We start from the raw sequence: 23071 nt of genomic DNA, 5'->3' as shown, positions 1-23071 counted from the left end.
TAACAGTCACTGTGTTTATCACCAGTTTAGAATCTGTCAGAATCATCCTGAGAGCGTGAACCTCAGTTCAATTACAAAGCTGTGTTTGTCATTACCGTAAATCCCACTGAGGCCACGGATGGCCTTTGTTCCATGTTCTAATTTCTACCCTCTGTTTGTTTTGCTTTTCCAATTTTAACACTGGACCAAAAATTGTTATTCATTTGCATTCATTTAACTGCAGTCCTAGAAAGCAGCTAAATTGGCTTACTTTTGTGAAAACAGAGTAAAACTGTTGTTTATTACTAAACTGTGTTGATCAGTTAAGAGCATGCTGCAACATACCATTCTGTATTTTGATAGGCAGCATCTTTAAAGAAACCATAGTTTGCATAGATTTTATAACAAGAAACCGCACTTGTCATGTTATGGCTCCTAATGTCAGCCGTGTTAGATGTCGTTCTGAGGCAGAGAAAACAGCATGCTAATCGGAGTATGAAGCATTGGCCAGGAAGGTTTTCCTCAGATAATTCCACCCCATTTATCTTCAGTTATTGTTTGTCTGGTTCTCTGGTGGACGAGATGGGGGCACACACTGTTTTCATCTCTAGGACATGGCAGTATCCAGTGTTGGTGGTTGAAGGGGCCTATCAAACTGACTATTCGAAAGGACATTGGGCTTTTAGAAGAAACTGTTACTCAAGGTTGTCCAGCAATGGTATTAGGGGGGAAAATTCTTAGTGTCTTTGTTTTATTTAATGGGAGAAAAGGGACGGATACAACAGAATGATTACCAACAAATAATTCGACTGTTGAATGAAAAATACAAGCTGGGCAACCATATGCAAGGAGAAGCCATGCAGAGAAAATTTTTGAAAGGCAACGAGAGATCTTCCTGATGTGTCTTTTCAGTGTCAGCATTTCAATATCTACTGGGAGATAGGTCAGTACTTTATTTCTGAGTGCAAGGACTATCATCTGCACTCATTGCTGATAAACGACTGCCCTTCAAAGACATGTTTACGCCAGTGACAGTTAAACTTTATTTCCACCATTATAATTTCGGCCTTATGCTATTATCAAGTGCCGATGTTTCGGCTTTAGGCCATGTCAGCTTTATACACACTGGTACATTTATATGTCGTTGTCATTTGCTGTTATGAAAAGTTAATTACCTGCCCTTCAGTTCGGCTGCCACGTGTAGCACCTGTAAATGCTGTCAATCCATGTGTGCTGTGCCGCAAGTCACCCAACATCTAAGCCGTCTGGTATTGACATTCAAAAATGTGCTGGTTGTCTCAGTGTTGCCAAAATCCTAGAATAGTGGTACTGAGATTTTAACTAAACCAATGAGCATATTATTTTTTCCCTTTTGAACTGTAATATGTGAAGTAAAATGTTAATTTTGTAAAAATAATTTCTGCAAAGGCTAACTGCAGTCAAACAATCTAGTTTTGGTTTCACAGAGATTTAGTCGACATAAAACGTTTGTAATGCATTGGATTTAAATTAATGTGCATGGGGCAACTAATCTTTTCATTTGTTGTCCGTTGCTTATGTTACACTTAATTGCAAATATTTTGTATTATGAAATATAAGTAACGACAATTAATGACCGATATGAGATTCAGTGAAATTCATCACATAAATTAACTTCTGCTTTGGGGCCTAGTTAACGGCTGAACTATGTAAAATTGTGCCCTACATGAGACTTTAACAACTAAAGCTACCACTAAAATGTTTGTTTAGCCACGCTACCGAAGCAACGGCTTAGCTCTGGACTTAAACCGCTAGCTAAAAACGATAAAACATTCCCAGTCTTTAAAAATCTTGTTCAGCCTTCTGATTTGTATGACACGTAAATTGTACTATTGGGCTAAATCATAATAATGAACCTGTTCCTGATGCTTGCTACTTATTTTAAGTGTTCCCCTAAATGCATGTGGTTTCACAAGCACTAAATTTTTCGCAGTAATCTTAAAAGTATTTCAATGTGCTGTAGATGTTACCATATGTGGAAAGCGAGATGAAGCGTAGAATCAACCTTAATGGACAAATATATTTTAAAGAAAGGCATTTTGATTGTTTAAAGTTCCCTCATTAATTGTAAGAAATATGAAGTAACAAAAGCTGCAAAAAAAAAATTGTCTACAAAAATAAAATCCTACGACATGGAATATATGCCAGACTTACAGGATCCCATCATTAGGGAGCACACTTGGACGTCATGTGGGTACCTCCTCAGATCCATTGGGCAAGATAGCGTCATCGAGATTCTGCAAGAGATAAAACATGCAATCAGTTTCGTGCAAAAAATGTATGACAAACTGGTGCTGCCTAAAATGATGGCAGTTACGACACTACTGTGTGAAAATGGTTTGTTTCGAAAACTGAAAAAGAAGACTGATGACACAGCATTATTGATTTGTCTTAACTTTTAATGTTGGAAATTCTTAGAGAATTACTTGAAAGTGATACAGTTATTGTACATACAATTCTGAACTGTTGGTCTGGTGCATGCACAACACTTAAGTACATTAAGATCCCTCCCCCGGCCCCCATTTAAAAATCTGCAGTTTATAAAAACTGCCTTCAAGGCTCCTGTAAAGAGGAACATAGTGATGATATCTATAACATCTCCTCTGCATTGTAGAGGCCTGTTCAGTAGCACAAATACAATATATACTATCGAATATTTCAAGCCCTATAGCCGAGTCTACAATGTCTATACTTCAAAGTACTTGGTTGACTGACGCTATTGTTGCAGGTTCACGTGTTGATTTCGGAGGTTTGGAGGCATTTTCAATCAGATCTTATAGCATAAGACATTTGGGGTAACAGATTTAACAGGATTATCTCAGAAGAGGCGATGCGGAACAATATCGGGTGACAAGCCGCCTTACATTAATACAAGAGGCAGTGACGTAACTAAGGTTTTGAACCCCCCCTCCCTCCTGTAAATAAATTTTTTGGGCCTTTGTTTAGTAGCAAACCTTCAAAGAATAAATCTGAAAAAAATTAAATTTCACACACCATAATTCCACTTAAAAGTGAAATAAACTGATCTATTGGTGCGCTCCTTGTAGGAAAACAACGGCTTCAGTTTTGTGAAGTGAGGCTACATGCTAAGGAACACACAGTTTTCCAGTTCTCCCACGTGTGGCTCTCAAACTTTTAGACAACGTCATGCAAGTGAAGAGAACGATATTTTTCAGTTTCAGTGAAAGCTTACAACTGCTAAAGCACCCAACCTACACTAGAATATTGAGTTTCTACGAAACGTTTTGATTAGTTTCAATTTAGAAAATGATCTTTCTTTCATAGCTGAAATGACTTTCATAGTCATCTACAATGGTACAGCTGAAGAGCTGTGAAAGATTTATTATAAAATCTGATGCGTATTTTTTAGCCAGTTTTTCAGCTCTTTTCGCTTTCTAGCTTAAAATGATGAAAAGGATGTAAGAAAGAAAAATAATCATTAACATTCTGAAGGCTGGTGAAATGTTTGTGTAATATTGTTGATATAAACATGAAAAGAAGCATTAGAACTGTGGCCTCAGAAAACTTTAGCGTATCCATAACTCTAAGATCTGCAGAAAGCTCGTCCGAACATTTCTTTACTTTAAATGGATACGCTTTTACGATTACTTTGGATCCAAGCTTCAAACTTTCGAAATTACTTTCGCTTCTACAACAATCTCAAAATTGTTTATTAAGGTGACTGAATTGTTTCTTACAGTTTGAAGTAGTGGAGACCGAATCTCTACATCACCATTACGAGCCGCGAGGGATTAGCCGAGCGTTCTAAGGCGCTGCAGTCATGGACTGTGCGGCTGGTCCCAGCGGAGGTTCGAGTGCTCCCTCGTGTGTGTGTGTGTGTGTGTGTGTGTGTGTGTGTGTGTGTGTGTGTGTGTGTGTGTGTCTCCTTAGGATAATGTAGGTTAAGTAGTGTGTAAGCTTAGGGACTGATGACCTTAACAGTTAAGTCCCATAAGATTACTCACCATTACAGGACTGCAGTCGTTTGGAAACTAGCTTCATGTTTTCCAAAACAAATGTTTCCATATTTTTACTAAATTACAATTTTCCTCTCTGCTTTTTCTTATGCTTTAAAATTCCATTGGATACACTCTCAAAAATTAGTATGGAATTTTGTTTGGTAACAAAATCTGGAAGAGCAATTGGCTGGGAACAGTTTCTTCAGAGCCGCCGTAAAACTTCTGTCAGTTGCAACAGATTCGTTTGTTTCGAACGATCGAAGCACTAAAGAAAACATGAATGCATTGAACTTTCTCATAAGACTGTTGCAGCTCCGCTACAATCTTCACGAAGTCATTTAGTACCATACTAAAGTTCTGTGTTGAACAACAACATGTAAATTCAGCATTTGGGACCTGTTCTTTGATACTTGACTGCAAAACTGAGTACTTGCCACTGACACATGAAGCACCATCATATCGTTGACCTTAGCACCTATCCAGTCGCATTTTCTCTAAATCAGGTATTTTCTTTTTCAGTATTCTCAGCATCTTGGTCCCATACCTGACGGAATTTTAAAAACGATTACTTTACTTCAAACTCCTTTATGTCAGGTTTCCTTATAGATAAGTACAAATATCTAACAACACTAAGTTGGTCCTTTCCCAACATCGGGGGGTTAGGTCTTAGTAAGTGAATAGAATGGATGCTGTTCATTTTCGCTAGAGATCCGTTCCAAAATACAGGGTGTTTCAAAAATGACCGGTATATTTGAAATGGCAATAAAAACTAAACGAGCAGCCATAGAAATACACCGTTTGTTGCAATATGCTTGGGACAACAGTACATTTTCAGGCGGACAAACTTTCGAAATTACAGTAGTTACAATTTTCAACAACAGATGGCGCTGCAAGTGATGTGAAAGATATAGAAGACAACGCAGTCTGTGGGTGCGCCATTCTGTACGTCGTCTTTCTGCTGTAAGCGTGTGCTGTTCATAACGTGCAAGTGTGCTGTAGACAACATGGTTTATTCCTTAGAACAGAGGATTTTTCTGGTGTTGGAATTCCACCGCCTAGAACACAGTGTTGTTGCAACAAGACGAAGTTTTCAACGGAGGTTTAATGTAACCAAAGGACCGAAAAGCGATACAATAAAGGATCTGTTTGAAAAATTTCAACGGACTGGGAATGTGACGGATGGACGTGCTGGAAAGGTAGGGCGACCGCGTACGGCAACCACAGAGGGCAACGCGCAGCTAGTGCAGCAGGTGATCCAACAGCGGCCTCGGGTTTCCGTTCGCCGTGTTGCAGCTGCGGTCCAAATGACGCCAACGTCCACGTATCGTCTCATGCGCCAGAGTTTACACCTCTATCCATACAAAATTCAAACGCGGCAACCCCTCAGCGCCGCTACCATTGCTGCACGAGAGACATTCGCTAACGATATAGTGCACAGGATTGATGACGGCGATATGCATGTGGGCAGCATTTGGTTTACTGACGAAGCTTATTTTTACCTGGACGGCTTCGTCAATAAACAGAACTGGCGCATATGGGGAACCGAAAAGCCCCATGTTGCAGTCCCATCGTCCCTGCATCCTCAAAAAGTACTGGTCTGGGCCGCCATTTCTTCCAAAGGAATCATTGGCCCATTTTTCAGATCCGAAACGATTACTATCTGGACATTCTTCGTGAATTTGTGGCGGTACAAACTACCTTAGACGACACTGCGAACACCTCGTGGTTTATGCAAGATGGTGCCCGGCCACATCGCACGGCCAACGTCTTTAATTTCCTGAATGAATATTTCGATGATCGTGTGATTGCTTTGGGCTATCCGAAACATACAGGAGGCGGCGTGGATTGGCCTCCCTATTCGCCAGACATGAACCCCTGTGACTTCTTTCTGTGGGGACACTTGAAAGATCAGGTGTACCGCCAGAATCCAGAAACAATTGAACAGCTGAAGCAGTACATCTCATCTGCATGTGACGCCATTCCGCCAGACACGTTGTCAAAGGTTTCGGGTAATTTCATTCAGAGACTACGCCATATTATTGCTACGCATGGTGGATATGTGGAAAATATCGTACTACAGAGTTTCCCAGACCGCAGCGCCATCTGTTTAACTACTGTAATTTCGAAAGTTTGTCTGCCTGAAAATGTACTGTTGTCCCAAGCATATTGCAACAAACAGTGTACTTCTATCGCTGCTCGTTTAGTTTTTATTGCCGTTTCAAATATACCGGTCATTTTTGAAACACCCTGTAGAATCATTTAACAGTTGTCACATCGTTTTGGATTTGTGGGCTCACAATTTGATTTCAAATTTTTATTTCATTTGAAAAACGCGTCCTCAGAACAGGATCATACCTGAAGAATAGGTCTATTAAATTAAGATATTGCTACGCTGATACCCTATTTCATATTCACGATGGCTGCAGAAAGGAATTTTACATAGGTAATGTCCTTGTTACATCTAGTGTTATAGAAATTATAGTTTTCATTTGATCACACCCTTCATCGAGAACTGTGTTAATGGTTTCGCCATGTTTCCACATTCTGTAAGTAATACATGCATTTAAATGTGTAGCGCAAGTTTAATTTGCTTTGACCTTGCCGCTCATTATTTATGCATCATGTCATGTTTCCCATCTCGGAATAACCAGCAGGCTACACAGTGTACCGCACGATGATAGTGAAACGGAGTCTATTCCTGGTGGCCCGTTTTCAAATTGAACAGCACCAGAATTTACGCTCAATTTATTTTCACATCTGGTATCGTGTCCTCGATGAACTCCCGAACTGTCAGAATATTCCCCCCTTTTCGTTATGCAGCGGTATTAAGTACCACTTCACACTTTTAAACCGTCAGACTTTTCTCCAATTTAACTTCTATTAGCAATTTTAATACATGTCTGTTCTTGGCTTGTAGCTGATCACTTGAAGGTTGTATCTGTCTCTATTGTTTTTTAGTATCGTCTCGACGGGCTTTCAATTTTCACTTTTGAGCACTATGAAATATGACCTATTTCGAGACATTGTGGTTTTAACTTAATGCAAACGTTTAAGAACAGACCGCGTTGGAAAAACTACTGGTAAGTTTTCGTTTATCCAAGCAAAGTTGAAATGAAAAGAAAATAAACTGCATTACACAGATAACTAATACACGTAAGTGTAATGTCCGGATCATTTGCGCAGTAACACTGTCTGCTATAGACATACAAATAAAAGCTGAGTGATTGTTAGGAGAGTCTCTTGTCAACACTAGGCGAAAGTAACACATAATGGAGAAGGAGCGCATTTTAGAGCTGTGGCTGGTGAACCGGCCATTGTGTGTGTAGAAAAATGATACTGGTGGTGCTGGCCCTACACGCTGTAGCATTCTTGTTAAAATTAACCCAAAACGGGTACGAAATGCGTGCTGGCACACTTCCGTTTGCTTCTCCTTAACCCTAGATTACGGAACTATCGTAAAATTTAAGATTGCAGTAGGGCATAAAACGGAACATTTGTACATAATTTGGTGTGTAACATACCACTGGATATCAAAAAATTGTAACTAATGCAAACACACAGATTATGACTTGCTTTGAATCAAACTGAATATGCGAATACGTTTTCAAATGCACAGTGGGGCCGTTATTTACGCCACTCAGAGGGAAAGCAATATGAATGTATTTTTATTTGCTGTGTGGTCGGCAGTGATAACTGTAAAGTAACTTTGTCAGATGATGTAATGTTGTATCATAGACAACATAGACAGATTTAATTTAAAAAAGACATTGATGTTGTCAGAAGCCGAGAGCACCGTTGGATGGTTAAAACAGTGACCCTGAATTCGCATTGCAGTATAATAGAAACCTATATTTGTAAGTACAATCACGCACTGACATAAGAATGAAAATCCGGGTAGCGGTAAATTTGTTTACGGATTGCTACGTAGTTATGCAAAAAAATTCTTAGAACAATGTTAGGTAACTGAAAATCGTTAGTTCCATACAACTGAAGTGATGTAAGCAGCGTACGCCACGAGACTTATTAGGAGGCATGAATGTTATGTTTCATATGTACCCGTATTTTGCGTTTGGAGTGACATCTCGAGGCAATGATGGAAGTACATCGCGATTTAATTAATGTTTTAATTACATATGTTTACAGCCAACGTAAACACGCGTGCGCGTGCGAGTGCGTCACTGAATTTGTGGCAATGTCATGTATCTGAATCTGATTGAGCGAATCTAGTCCGAAAGCCACGAGTAAAATATACTTTCTTTATTGTGTTTTCTTGATGAGTGGATGATAAGAAAAATTCTGTACATTAATATGCTATGCATAAGTAAGTTTTTAAATAACTTTATATTTTCATAGACAGATTCTTCTTTTGATTTATGGATGTATCAATTGCAGTTTAGAAATTAATGCATTACTTGTGAAGTTTGCAAAATGTTCATGGCTATACAAATCTCTAAACAATCTTTCGCGTTTCCTAAAAAAATACAATTTGAAAAATTGCTGGTGTGAAGGATGCACAGATTGACAGTCTGTAATTATTTATTTTCGAAGTGCTTCCTCCAACCATCTTTGGATGTAGTTATCCGCTATGAGTTCCTGAATGCCATTCCATCCTCTATTTTTTAAGGTGTCAAGAAGATCGTGCCCATGTCTGTTTCCTTCTCTAAGAAGCTCTCGGAATTTGCCAGTTTTTACGAGCAGTGCTGCAACTTTTCAGTTCGATCACTTTACTTTATACAGCACTGCGCATGAAACGTAGCTTCATTTCAAAGTGCCCTAACGAATAATGTGTGATTACGGTAAGACGCGTCCACGCTGCCCACGCCCCGCCACAAACATCCTCCAGTTGTCGGTACATCAAACGAAGGAGAGCGTTCATGCGCGCACACACAAGGGGGGGGGGGGGTCTCACCGACTTTGATCAAGTATTGGAAGGACCTTCTATATTGAAAATAAAGGAACACGTGTTTCGGCTTTTTGCTAGACACTCCCTAGTTTTTGAAAACCGAAGCAATCTTCTACATTGAAAGAACGTGTAAAAACAAACATTTTTATTAATTTAGTGGAGAACCCAAAGTTAATAATATTCGAGCTATTAGCGGTTTTTTTGTTTTCATGCTGTAGCTTGGTAACACATTTTAACGTCTAGCAGTGCGCGATTGTCGGTAGAGCGGTCCAGACATTAAACTACCAAACAGCTGGTCTGTGTTCGATCCCTAGTCTTCGGTTTTTTTCCATTCGATATTTTTGTCGGTGTATCTGATAATATTCTGAAAATCAGAATACTTTCCTTTGCCGTTTTTTTGAAATAAAATAAAGGGAGATGTGAATAACCAGATACAAAACGTATCGACACCTATTTTCATTGTGATATGTGATTTACTACGATTGGACTTTTGTAAATGACGATGCTCAACCAACCTGCACCGTGAACGTGATACCACCGAAATGAACCTCTCTCTCTTTCAGACGTGTGATTACTTTTTCCGACAGGTAAAGAACTTCGTCGCACGATTTAAAAATCATACGATATCAAAGCAAAGAGAGAAATACTGTATAGGACGGATGCTATTGAGATTCATGCGTTGGTCCTTAACCAGTTGTTCCTGCCTGTCTTTCACGGCATTCTTTTACATATTTGGTATGAGTTGCAAACTGATATCTGATAGATACGTTTTTGGCAACGTGAATATACCGGAAAAAATGTCAATGCGGCGAGATTTCGTTCATCTGTTGTGCGTGGTGTGAGAAATATTTATGTTTTGCCTGTTTCTACGATACGTTTCAGTCAGGATTACAGAATAATATACTGTACGTGTATTTTTATACTCCTTACCACATTACATGTATTTAGTACATTATTTTTCATTATTAATTGCACCTCCCGACGTCCCCCCCTCCCCCACAAAAGGCAAAGAAGAGTAGTTTAACACGGTATTATCGATACACCGGAAAAATATCGAATGAAATAGAAGCGCTGATCCAGAATCGAACACGGACCAGTGGTTTAGTACTTTAACGCCTTGACAGCTTTCTTAAAGAAAAAATATATAATTCGGTCACTCAATAGAGAATGCGTCTCACGACTTCTTAGTTTTGTCTACCGCTTTTTTTGCCTAACTACCTACCTGACTTTCATCTTCAAACAGAAAAAGAAGCGAGGGGGATGACCTGCTAGTTGATGTCAGGTAGCTGGCAGTTGAGACCCCCAAGGAGTGGCTCCAGGAAGGTAGAAGGGGCGCAATATTGTCATAGAGTCCCGTTAATGGGCATCGTGCCAACTTTCCATCCGTTGATCTGGACCTGAGAGCTGGTTACTGGCAAAAGGTGCAGCAGCATGTCGATGGGGCACGGCGGGAGGGGGGGGGGGGAGAGGAGGAGATCCATATGGTCCATCAGCTGCAGGAGGAAGTTATGGTGCATTCTATGGAACCCCTGATCGAAATCGATGTAGACGGTTGCGGCTCTCAGGTGGTACATCAAGGAAATCGCTATTAAGTCCCCGCTGTCCCTAGTGGCCATTTGTTGACCCATGTTGGCGTTTTAACCCAGCGATACCTATCCCAGAGGGAGGATAACCAGCAATGTCACCTTAATGCGGCCTGTCAAAAGCCTGGCTCAGATATAGTAGTCAGCATTCAGTATTGTAAGTAGCCATTAGTCAATTGCCCACCTGCTGGCGTGTGCACTGGTATAAGAAGTTCTTCGACTAAAGTAGGCAGTTCAGTGCTGTCTCGAGGCATGAGCTCATGGAACATTGTAACCCAGCAGGGCATCATGAAGTTACGAAATACTTGGTAAGACTCGACTGGTAATCCATCGCGCCATGCAGACTAATTGACTACACCCTTGTCGAAGGGCGGCCCCACTTCTTCAGGCGATACTGCCTCCATTGATGCTGTCACTATTGCAGTGTCAATAGTGCACATCACATTCTGTAAAGCTTTCGCAGTGGCTTCGTCATCTACGGCACTTTCCTGGTCAAGATGACAAAACTGATGCTCCACGGCTTTCACAATGGTTGCTTCAGTCGTATAGGGGCGACTGTCTCGCGTCTGAGACGTGAGATTAACAGTCAGCACATGTGTCACACTGTAGTGCACGGTGGGCAGCTCTGTGGCAGACTGGTCATGTCGTCGTGAGCTGACTGTGTGCCTTGTCATCGCCGCTTCGTCGATGATAGTGTGTGAGCCTTGATTCAGTGTCATTCTCATTGTCTGTCCAGTGATCAGGGCAGAGCATAGAGGTGCCTGAGGACAGCATAGTAAACGTCCAGCATCTGATGGACCTCGTCGAATTGCATCAATGCCTTGAGGATTGCCGGTTTAGCACAAAGGAGCCACCACAACAAGTCGTGGGGTATCGGGAGTGACGTTTACAGTTGGCCCATGTTGTGGTAACTTGCTGATGGCAGCCTGGGTCCTGGAGGTGAGTTATGTCCAACTTCCAAAAGCCATTACTATGTCAGACTTGTTGGGGATGGAGATGCATTATGTAGATATAGGTGCTGTGATCGTAGAAGGCTGCAGGATATCGTTTGGTGGCCACCACTTCTTGTGTAAGACTTTATGACAGGTACACTATGTGATCAAAAGTATTCGGACACAGCCAAAAACATACTTTTTTCATATTAGGAGAATTGCACTGACACCTACTGCCAGGTACTCAACATCAGCGACCTCAGTAGTTATTAGACACCGTGAGAGACCAGAACGGGGCGCTCCGCGGAGCTCACGGACTTCGAACGTTGTCAGGTGATTGGGTGTCCCTTGTGTCATACTTCTGCATGCGTACGTGCCGACCTCGTCTGTTCACTGACAGAGATCGCTGAGCCGGCCGTATGTCCGAGCGGTTCTAGGCGCTTCAGTCTGGAACCGCGCTACTGCTATGGTCGCAGGTTCGAATCCGGCCTCGGGCATGGATGTATGTGATGTCCTTAGGTTAGTTAGATTTAAGTAGCTCTAAGTCTAAGGGACTGATGACCTCGGATGTTACATCCCATAGTGCTTAGAGCCATTTGAACCATTTGAAGAAATGTGTTCAAATGTGTGTGAAATCTTATGGGACTTAACTGCTAAGGTCATCACTCCCTAAGCTTACACTACTTAACCTAAATTATCCAAAGGACAAACACACACAATCATGCCCGAGGGAGGACTCGAACCTCCGCCGGGACCAGCCGCACAATCCAGAACCATTTGAAGACACTGCCGACAGTTAAGAGGGTCATAATGTGTAATAGGCAGGCATCTAGCCAGACCATCACACAGGAATTCCAAACTGCATCGTGATCCATTGCAAGTACTATGACAGTTAGGAGGGAGGTTAGAAAACTTTCATGGTCAAGCGGCTGAAGCCATACATCACGCCAGTAAATAACAAATGACGCCTCGCTTGGTGTAAGGAGCGTAAATGTTGGACGATTGAACGGTGGAAAAACGTTGTGTGGAGTGACTAATCACGGTACACAATGTGGCGATCCGATGACAGGGTTTGGGTATGGCGAATGCCTGGTGTATATCATCTATCAGCTTGTGTAGTGCCAACAGTAAAATTCGGAGGCGGTGGTGTTACGGTGTGGTCGTGTTTTTCGTGGAGGGGCCTTGCAGCCCTTGTTTTTTTTGAGTGGCACTATCACAGCACAGGCTTACATTGATGTTTAAAGCACCTTCTTGCTTCCCAGTCTTGAAGAGCAATTCGGGGATGGCGACTGCATCTTTCAACATGATCGAGCACCTGTTCATAATGCATGGCCTGAGGCGGAGTGGTTACACGAGAATAACATCCCTGTAATGGACTGCCCTACACAATCATGACCTGAATCATATAGAACACCTTTGGGATATTTTGGAACGCCGACGTCATGCCAGGCCTCACCAACCTACATCGATACCTCTCCTCAGTGCAGCACTCCGTGAAAAATGGGCTGCCATTCCCCAAGAAACCTCCCAGCACCCCTTGAATGTATGCCTGCAAGAATGGAAGCTGTCACAAAGCTAAGGGTGGGCCAACACCATACTGAATTACAGCGTTACCAATGGAGGGCGCCACGAATTTGTAAGTCATTTTCAGCCAGGTGTCCGGATTCTTTTGATCACATAGTGTATATGCGATATAAGTTCATCGAATGATAGGTAAGATGCGTGCATCCAGAGCTGTCGCCATTTACCTTTTCCCACATGTCACGCAAGGAGTGTCATAGGACCGTTGCTATTCACAATATACATAAATGACCTGGTGGATGACATCGGAAGTTCACTGAGGCTTTTTGCAGATGATGCTGTGGCGTACCGAGAGGTTGTAACAATGGAAAATTGTACTGAAATGCAGGAGGATCTGCAGCGAATTGACGCATGGTGCAGGGAATGGCAATTGAATCTCAATGTAGACAAGTGTAATGTGCTGCGAATATACAGAAAGATAGATCCTTTATCATTTAGCTACAAAATAGCAGGTCAGCAACTGGAAGCAGTTAATACCATAAATTATCTGGGAGTACGCATTAGGAGTGATTTAAAATGGAATGATCATATAATGTTGATCGTCGGTAAAGCAGATGCCAGACTGAGATTCATTGGAAGAATCCTAAGGAAATGCAATCCGAAAACCAAGGAAGTAGGTTACAGTACGCTTGTTCGCCCACTGCTTGAATATTGCTCAGCAGTGTGGGATCCGTACCAGATAGGGTTGATAGAAGAGATAGAGAAGATCCAATGGAGAGCAGCGCGCTTCGTTACAGGATCATTTAGTAATCGCGAAAGCGTTACGGAGATGATAGATAAACTCCAGTGGAAGACTCTGCAGGAGAGACGCTCAGTAGCTCGGTACGGGCTTTTATTGAAGTTTCGAGAACATACCTTCACCGAAGAGTCAAGCAGTATATTGCTCCCTCCTACGTATATCTCGCGAAGAGACCATGAGGATAAAATCAGAGAGATTAGAGCCCACACAGAGGCATACCGACAATCCTTCTTTCCACGAACAATACGAGACTGGAATAGAAGGGAGAACCGATAGAGGTATGGAAGGTACCCTACGCCACACACCGTCAGGTGGCTTGCGGAGTATGGATGTAGATGTAGATGTAGATGTAGATGTAGATGTAGAAGGATCGTGAATCACCACACCCAGCTCAAAAGGTGTGTAGTGCGGGATTTGGTCCTTGGGATGAAAGACGCAATAAAAATCGCTGGCCAAGACGCTGTACTCATACCATCCTAGGAAAAGAGCGGCAACGTCCACAATGTAGAACCAGGCTTGGTCACGACGTTTGGTGGTGCCCAATGGTGCATAAACATTAATGAATTAGGTGGTGAGTGTTGTGACGACTAATCCTCAACTGGAAGGAGATGCATGATGTCGGTGGCTTCGATACCATCGCGGACTAATATTATTATCCTGGTGTCTATGGGACCACCAGGCATCATGTATTTGTGTAACCATAAAAGAGCAGAAGTGCATTTGTCTGAATGTCTTGTGGGAATGTGAAGTCGACTCCTGTGGCTTAATTGTTTCTCAAGAGTTGAATCTTGGCAGGGAAGCTAACCATGCTGATATTCACCATGGTCAGGTGGTAAGCCTGGTGGTGTAGTGGTTACGGAGGGTTATCCATATCGATGGTGGCGAGAAGCATAATTTACGAGTGACGTCACTAGACACTCGTAATGTAGGTGACCTGCACGACCTGGCTTGCTACATCCAGAACACGTTAGAGACTGGCCGTCATAAATAACTATGACCTGGCAGCCTCCTATTTGGGGATGTGATGGTACATGTCATTGGAGTTCAATGATTAACTGCCATACTCTGAGAACTGAATACGTCTTAAATTGGGTCCACTTTTCTGTCACGTGTTCTTATACCATGCCACAGGGGCAGAGCAATGCCACATCTGCTGGTGGTAGTTTGAAGGGCAGGTCGAATACATGTACAGTATGGAGTCCCAGTCCAGCAAGATCAACCTTGATATTGCAAACATTGCCATGTGCATAAAGAAGCGGAATCCTTCCTTCATGTCTGAGGTAGCATCGTCAATAAGTTTCACATAGACGGAATTACTTAAGATCGAAAAGTGAATGGGACAATGTCAGAAAGTGGGATCTTAACCTCCTCCTTTAAAAAGCGCTTGACATCGAGAGCTTTTAGTCTATTAAAGTTGTTTCGAAAATCGAATTTCAGTATTGATTTTCTGTATTGATTCACCATGATCTTATCACGCTATGGCGTCACTTTTGTGTTGGCCAGAGGAAGTAAACAAGGCAAGCAAGTTCGCGATGCAGGCGAAAATACACAGCACGTGCACTCCGCTCGGCTGTTACAGGTATACTGAGCTCGACCACTGACCTCGCTCTGCTAGGAGTGTACAATGATGTTTATTAAAACTATAGCATGAAAACTATAGTTTTAATAAACTATAGGATGAACCCCCCCCCCCCCCCCCCCACCCCAAGAACCATGGACCTTGCCGTTGGTGGGGAGGCTTGCGTGCCTCAGCGATACAGATAGCCGTACCGTAGGTGCAACCACAATGGAGGGGTATCTGTTGAGAGAACAGACAAACGTGTGGTTCCTGAAGAGGGGCAGCAGCCTTTTCAGTACTTGCAGGGGCAACAGTCTGGATGATTGACTGATCTGGCCTTGTAACACTAACCAAAATAGCCTTGCTGAGTTGGTACTGCGAACGGCTGAAAGCAAGGGGAAACTACGGCCGTAATTTTTCCCGAGGGCATGCAGCTTTACTGTATGATTAAATGATGGCGTCCTCTTGGGTAAAATATTCCGGAGGTAAAATAATCCCCCATTCGGAACTCCGGGCGGGGAGTACTCAAGAGGACGTCGATATCAGAAAAAAGAAAACTGGCGTTCTACGGATCGGAGCGTGGAATGTCAGATCCCTTAATCGGGCAGGTAGGTTAGAAAATTTAGAAAGGGAAATGGATAGGTTAAAGTTAGATATAGTGGGAATTAGTGAAGCTCGGTGGCAGCAGGAACAAGACTTCTGGTCGGGTGACTACAGGGTTATAAATACAAAGTCAAATAGGGGTAATGCAGGAGTAGCTTTAATAATGAATAGGAAAATAGGAATGTGGGTAAGCTACTACAAACAGCATAGTGAACGCATTATTGTGGCCAAGATAGATACGAAGCCCACACCTACTACAGTAATACAAATTTATATGCCAACTAGCTCTGCAGATGACGAAGAAATTGAAGAAATGTATGATGAAATAAAAGAAATTATTCAGATAGTGAAGGGAGACGAAAATTTAATAGTCATGGGTTGCTGGAATTCGGTAGTAGGAAAAGGGAGAGAAGGAAACATAGTAGGTGAATATGGATTGGGGCTAAGAAATGAAAGTGGAAGCCGCCTGATAGAATTTTGCACAGAGCACAACTTAATCATAGCTAACACTTGCTTCAAGAATCATAAAAGAATGTAGAATACATGGAAGAAGCCTGGAGATACTGACAGGTTTCAGATAGATTACATAATGGTAACAGAGATTTAGGAACCAGGTTATAAATTGTAAGACATTTCCAGGGGTAGATGTGGACTCTGACTACAATCTATTGGTTATGAACTGTAAATTAAAACTGAAGAAACTGCAAAAGGGTGGTAATTTAAGGAGATGGGACCTGGATAAACTGAAAGAAGCAGAGGTTGTACAGAGTTTCAGGGAGAGCATAAGGGAACAATTGCCAGGAATGGGGGAAAGAATTACAGTAGAAGAAGAATGGGTAGCTTTGAGAGATGAAGTAGTGAAGGCAGCAGTGGACCTAGTAGGTAAAAAGACGAGGGCTGGTAGAAATCCTTGGGAAACAGAAGAAATACTGAATTTAATTGATGAAAGGAGAAAATATAAAAATACAGTAAATGAAGCAGGCAAAAAGGAATACAAACGTCTCAAAAACGCGATCGACAGGAAGTGCAAAATGGCTAAGCAGGGATGCCTAGAGGACAAATGTAAGGATGTAGAGGCTTATCTCACTAGGGGTAAGATAGATACTGCCTACAGGAAAATTAAAGAGACCTTTGGAGATAAGAGAACCACTTGTATGAATATCAAGAGCTCAGATGGAAACCCAGTTCTAAGCAAAGAAGGGAAAGCAGAAAGGTGGAGGGAGTATATAGAGGGCCTATACAAGGGCAATGGACTTGAGGACAATATTATGGAAATGGAAGAGGATGTAGATGAAGATGAAATGGGAGATAGGATACTGCGTGAAGAGTTTGACAGAGCACTGAAAGACCTGAGTCGAAACAAGGCCTCGGGAGTAGACAACATTCCATTAGAACTACTGACGGCCTTGGGAGAGCCAGTCCTGACAAAACTCTACCATCTGGTGAGCAAGATGTATGAGACAGGCGAAATACCCTCAGACATCAAGAAGAATATAATAATTCCGATCCCAAACAAAGCAGGTGCTGACAGATGTGAAAATTACCGAACAATCAGTTTAATAAGTCAGGGAAGCAAAATACTACCGCGTATTCTCTACAGACGAATGGAAATACTGGTAGAAGCTGACCTCGGGGAAGATCAGTTTGGATTCCGTAGAAATGTTGGAACACGTGAGGCAATTCTGACCCTACGACTTATCTTAGAAGCTAGATTAAGGAAAGGCAAACCTACATTTCTAGCATTTGTAGACTTAGAGAAAGCTTTTGACAATGTTGATTGGAATACTCTCTTTCAAATTCTGAAGGTGGCAGGGGTAAAATTCAGGGAGCGAAAGGCTATTTACAATTTGTACAGAAACCAGATGGCACTTATAAGAGTCGAGGGGCACGAAAGGGAAGCAGTGGTTGGGAAGGGAGTGAGACAGGGTTGTAGCCTCTCCCCGATGTTATTCAATCTGTATATTGAGCAAGCAGTGAAGGAAGCAAAAGAAAAATTCGGAATAGGTATTAAAATCCATGGAGAAGAGACAAAAACTTTGAGGTTCGCCGATGCCATTGTAATTCTGTCAGAGACAGCAAAGGACTTGGAAGAGCAGTTGAACGGAATGGACAGTGTCATGAAAGAAGGGTATAAGATGAACATCAACAAAAGCAAAACCAGGATAATGGCATGTATTCGAATTAAGTCGGGTGATGCTGAGGGAATTAGATTAGCAAATGAGACACTTAAAGTAGTAAAGGAGTTTTGCTATTTGGGGACCAAAATAACTGCTGATGGTGGAAGTAGAGAGGATATAAAATGTAGACTGGCAATGGCAAGGAAAGCGTTTCTGAAGAAGAGAAATTTGTTAACATCGAGTATAGATTTAAGTGTCAGGAGTGTAGCCATGCATGGAAGTGAAACATGGACGATAAATAGTTTGGACAGGAAGAGAATAGCTTTCGAAATGTGGCGCTACAGAAGAATTCTGAAGATTAGATGGGTACATCACATAACTAATGAGGAGGTATTGAACAGAATTGGGGAGAAGAGGAGTTTGTGGCACAACTTGGCTAGAAGAAGGGATTGGTTGGTAGGACATGTTCTGAGGCATCAAGGGACGACCAATTTAGTATTTGAGGACAGCGTGGAGGGAAAAAATCGTAGAGGGAGACCAGGAGATGAATACACTAAGCAGATTCAGGAGGATGTAGGTTGCAGTAGGTACTGGAAATGGCGAAGCTTGTACATTATAGAGTAGCATGGAGAGCATGGATGTCTGCAAGACCTGATACAATGTTAAATCATCAGAACACCATGATGCTGCAGACGATCTGGGAATTCAGACGAAGTTCAGAGAATGTTTTAATAAAAGATGAAATAAAAGAAACGCCAAGACGAAACACGTAAATATAAAAATATAATTTTCATAGCTCACGAGTTTATACTACTTGTTTATATTATGTTCAACAGAAGAAAGATGGAAGGTTAGAGTTTGCCACCTCCAAGACAGTGCAGTCATTAGAGCTCGGATTAGGAAAGAATGAGAAATGAAATCGGCAGCACCTTTTCAAAGGAACCATCCCGACATTTTCCTGGCTCGATTTAGGGACATTACGGAAAATCTAAACCTGGATGGATGTACGGTGAGTTGAATCGCCCTCCTCCTGAATGCTGGTCCGGTGTGCTAACCACTGTGCCACCTCGCTCGTCATATTATGTGAAAGTCATGAGTGATGGGCATTCGTCGTGACGTATAAATCATATTTCCCGTGATAAGACGAGAACAGCACACACGTATCCCTGCATAGGCTCATGAGCCACATCATATCCACTGTCCACCGTGAGACTGAATGCCACCTGTGGGCATTGCGACACGTGGCACGGTAAGAAAATTACGCAAGCAGGTCAGAGTCGAATGGGGAAGCATTCTAGCTTAGATACTAGCCGAAAATGAGGTAATCCACTGACATAAGCGAATTTGACAATGAGTAGATTGTCATGTCCTGGCACCTGGGAATGGGAATCTGGATCCCATAGTGCTCAGAGCCATTTGAACCATTTTGGGCATCTGGAAATGGCTAAGCTGGTCGGCTGTTTGTTTGCTGCTGTCATGAGCATGTACTAAAAGTGGTTGTAGCACCGTGAAGCCACGAGCAGACGACACAAGCTATTGGACGTCCACGCCTCGTCACAGACTGTGAAGGTCGGACGCTTGGCCGCTCGGTAAAGCACAACAGACGGCTATCTGTGGCATATCTGACGACAGAGTGTAATGCTGGTGCAGCAAAAGTGTTTCGCAGCTCTCCGTTTACAGCACCATGTTGAACATGGGGCTCCGCAGTAGACGACTCCTGCACGTTGGCCCAGCGCTATCGTCAGTTATACTCTGAATCGACATCGAGATTGGACCGTGGAAACGTGTCCCCTGGCCCGATGAGCCACATATCTTGTAACATCAAGTCGGTGGTCGTGTCCGGATTGCGCACTGCATTCACCTGGTCTTCCATGAACCCATGGACCCTGCATATCACCTGGGGACTGTTCAAGCTGGTGGAGGCTCTGTAATGGTTTGGTGCGTGTGCAGTTGGAGTGATATGGACCCCTGATACGTCTAGATATGTAAGTATTAAGTATCCTGTCTGATTACCTGCATCCATTTATTGTGCATTCCGACGGACTGGGCAATTCTAGTAGGACAATGTGACACCACACACGTCCAGAATTGCTTTAGTGAGGCTCCAGGAACACTCTTCTGAGTTTAAAAACTTCCACTGGCCACCAAACTCCCCAGACATGGACGTTATTGAGCACGTCTGCGATGCCTTGTAACGTGCTCTTCAGAAGACATCTCCACCCCCTTGTACTCTTACGGATTTATGGACAGCCTCCGGAATTAATGGTGTCAATTTCCTCCAGCATTACTTCAGACATTATTCTAGTCCATGCCACGTGTTGCGGCACTTCTGCCTGCTCACAGGGGCCGACACGTTATTAGACAGGTGTACCAGTTTCCTTGGCTCTTCAGTGTAATACGTCAGGAAAATTATCAGGTGCCAGCTCTGCACCCACAAACCAACGGCCCATACCTTGTGGGGATTTTGCGAATTGTGCTACACATTCTCGAAAAATATACCAAGGACTTGTTGGATACGTGCCGCACAGAATCGCTGCTGTATCCCGTTTCTAACGAGGACCGACACTCTGTTACGTATATGGTTAATGTTTTGGCTCATCAATGTTCACCTAACGTTGACGATGGTTTATACTTACGACAATAGATGGTGTCTACTTCCTTTGTCGGAATGACAGGTCGTAACTGGAATATTGTCTATTCATTCGAGTACATTGCTTCTAATATCGTAGCCCCAGTTCATTTTAATGACAAACCTACATGTAAATTAACAGCTGATGGACGAGTACCAAAAGTCCTCCGACTGAATGGCCCTTTTCTCATTTGCCGACGATTCTCCGTCGGAATTCCTCTACTTAATGCTGCATTGGCGTTATCGAGGCCCAGCCGTCCTTCCTTACGCTCACAGCCTCAGCTGCCGCCCTTTTTCCTGCATGTGGTTAGCCGCCACGTAAATGTGCTTTTGCAACGCCGGTAGTATACTTTTAAAGGATTTGTGTAGCTCTACTGATAAACTTTGATGTGTTTTATGTTGAGATGACTTCATTTTGGTTTTACGACTTGTCTCTAATTCAAATTAATCTGGGACTGTCACAGATATGCGATCAGTTCTGTAATGGATGAAAGAGTGGAGGGACAGTCCAACGCTTGGCTACAGTAAGCAGATCAGAATGAATGTACGTCTCTGTAGAACAGAGATGAAAGGCCTTGCACAGCTGTGTGTCGAGAGTAGGGTCAAACCAGGACTCGGACTTAAGACCACAACTACAAGAGATCAGAAGGCGCGCAAGAACGTTCATTTATCTCTATATTTAAAATTTAAAACATACTGACGGCCTTACCTTGTACTGAAAAGCACAGTACCATAAGAAAATATCCGTATATAGACATTAGGTGTGACGACGTTGTGATGATACGCTTTCTTCTCATTAACGAAGAACACATCTGGAATCCATATCCTCTTAGTATCTGTTAGCGTGAGGTACTTCAATTTACCTGAAATGAGAAAGAAGAATTCAGAAAGTTGTCGATGAACTTGGAATTTTAAATCGAAAATAAGGCACTTCCTAACTTTTAGGTGTCATAGTTTACGTGGTTAATTCCTAACACACGCTCATTTATTCACATACTCTAACAAAAATCACGAATAGCTTTAATACACAATCACCATGGCACTAGACCTTTTACGTGGAAGTATAGCCATTTCAGCCTGGCTACGTTCGGCCCTAACCAATAAATGAAAATTCGTATTCAGTAAAGGAGCAATACATTGCCCCTGAGCGCCGGTGTTTTAGCGGCTACACAGAGTTAAAAAAAGGTTTGGCATGTTGCATGCCATGTTATTCCCAGTATGATGTCGCTGGGCAATGTGTACGTTGGTATGAATCGTGATAGTGGATGAAATTGTCATTGCTAGTAATCAGCAGGAAAGGGAGGAGAGTTGGTGACGTAAAGCTCCTGATCACCAGTGTTCTAGGTGTGTGCCCTGATTTAAATCCATCACCATTTTGACCAGTACTGAAGGATGCAGTCGTTAGAGTGACTATGTACACTTGACAGCACAAAAACTGACCGACGGAAATCGAAGTCCGGCACGGCATTGACGTGAATGAAATGCCACGTGCCATATTTTTCTGCTTACCTAGGGAACAAGAAAACAAGGAAATACTACTTCAAAAATTACGGAAAATTGATCTTGTCAGTATTATAGATCTCCTCCGAGAAGGCAGAAAATCTTTCCTGCAAATAGAATACGCTGGCATTATCGAAAGTAATGGCACATTAACTGAATACAAGTAAGTTAGTAAATCTGTATCCACGTACGCGTACACCATAATTAATCTAGAATGAGACGTTCCCGGGGGTGGGGGATCCACTGCGAGCCGAACCGCACAATAACACAGAAACCCTGGGTTCGGTGTGGGGCGCCGGTGGGGTGAGTGGACTGATGTAGCTTACTGTGGGGTTGGGTACCACTGAGGGCTACGGCGGAGACGAAGCCTCTCCGTCGTTTCTAGGTCCTTAGTTCAATACATACATAGCAGTTAATAAATGGTCACTGTAGTCGAATAAACAACGTGCAGACTTGATATGTAAAGTGTCTCATGTTCGAATCTATGTGAATTATTTTTCACCACAAGGGGCTATTCTTCTGGTTCTGCAATATCTAGTCTGTGAAACTCTCCATTGTATTAGATTAAACACATTTCGATGTTGTACAGCCTATTTCCTACAGAAGGTGCGACAGAATTTTCGTTATTAATTAATTAATTAATTAATGGTGGAAAATGAACTCCCTGAAGACGAAAAATTAAATCTACTACCTCTGTTTCACACAATAAGTGAGAATTATTCCCTCAGTTTCATTAGTATTAAATGGTAATTGACTGACAGTGGGCTAGTTAGCTTTGCAAGAGCACCATTTGTTGTACACTGGTACGTAAAACTTAAGGATGAAATTAACTTCCGCCTTATATGTCACTGCCAAGTAACAGAGCTCAATGATACATGTACCATACATAGAAATAACTGCTATACTGTTATAATGTAGTACAGAAGCTAACCGAAAGAAATGTGCAAGA

At 42.4% G+C, this 23071-nt stretch overlaps 1 protein-coding gene across 1 annotated transcript in view; it reads right to left on the bottom strand.

Moving 5' to 3' along the window:
* The window catches only part of LOC126105408 (glutamate-gated chloride channel-like), a 187222-nt gene that overhangs the window by 60585 nt on the left and 103566 nt on the right, over positions 1 to 23071 (bottom strand). Inside the window, exons 6-7 of the mRNA XM_049912342.1 lie at positions 21332 to 21485; positions 2173 to 2255 (exon numbers count right to left, since the gene is read on the bottom strand). Of these exons, the coding sequence (XP_049768299.1) occupies positions 2173 to 2255; positions 21332 to 21485 (237 nt within the window). The remainder of the gene's footprint in view (positions 1 to 2172; positions 2256 to 21331; positions 21486 to 23071) is intronic.

Source organism: Schistocerca cancellata, chromosome 1 (assembly GCF_023864275.1).
Source record: "Schistocerca cancellata isolate TAMUIC-IGC-003103 chromosome 1, iqSchCanc2.1, whole genome shotgun sequence".
In the NCBI taxonomy this organism is placed as follows: domain Eukaryota; kingdom Metazoa; phylum Arthropoda; class Insecta; order Orthoptera; family Acrididae; genus Schistocerca; species Schistocerca cancellata.
The sequence above is the reverse complement of the archived record's forward strand: the minus strand, read 5'-3'. Positions and strand labels throughout refer to the sequence as shown.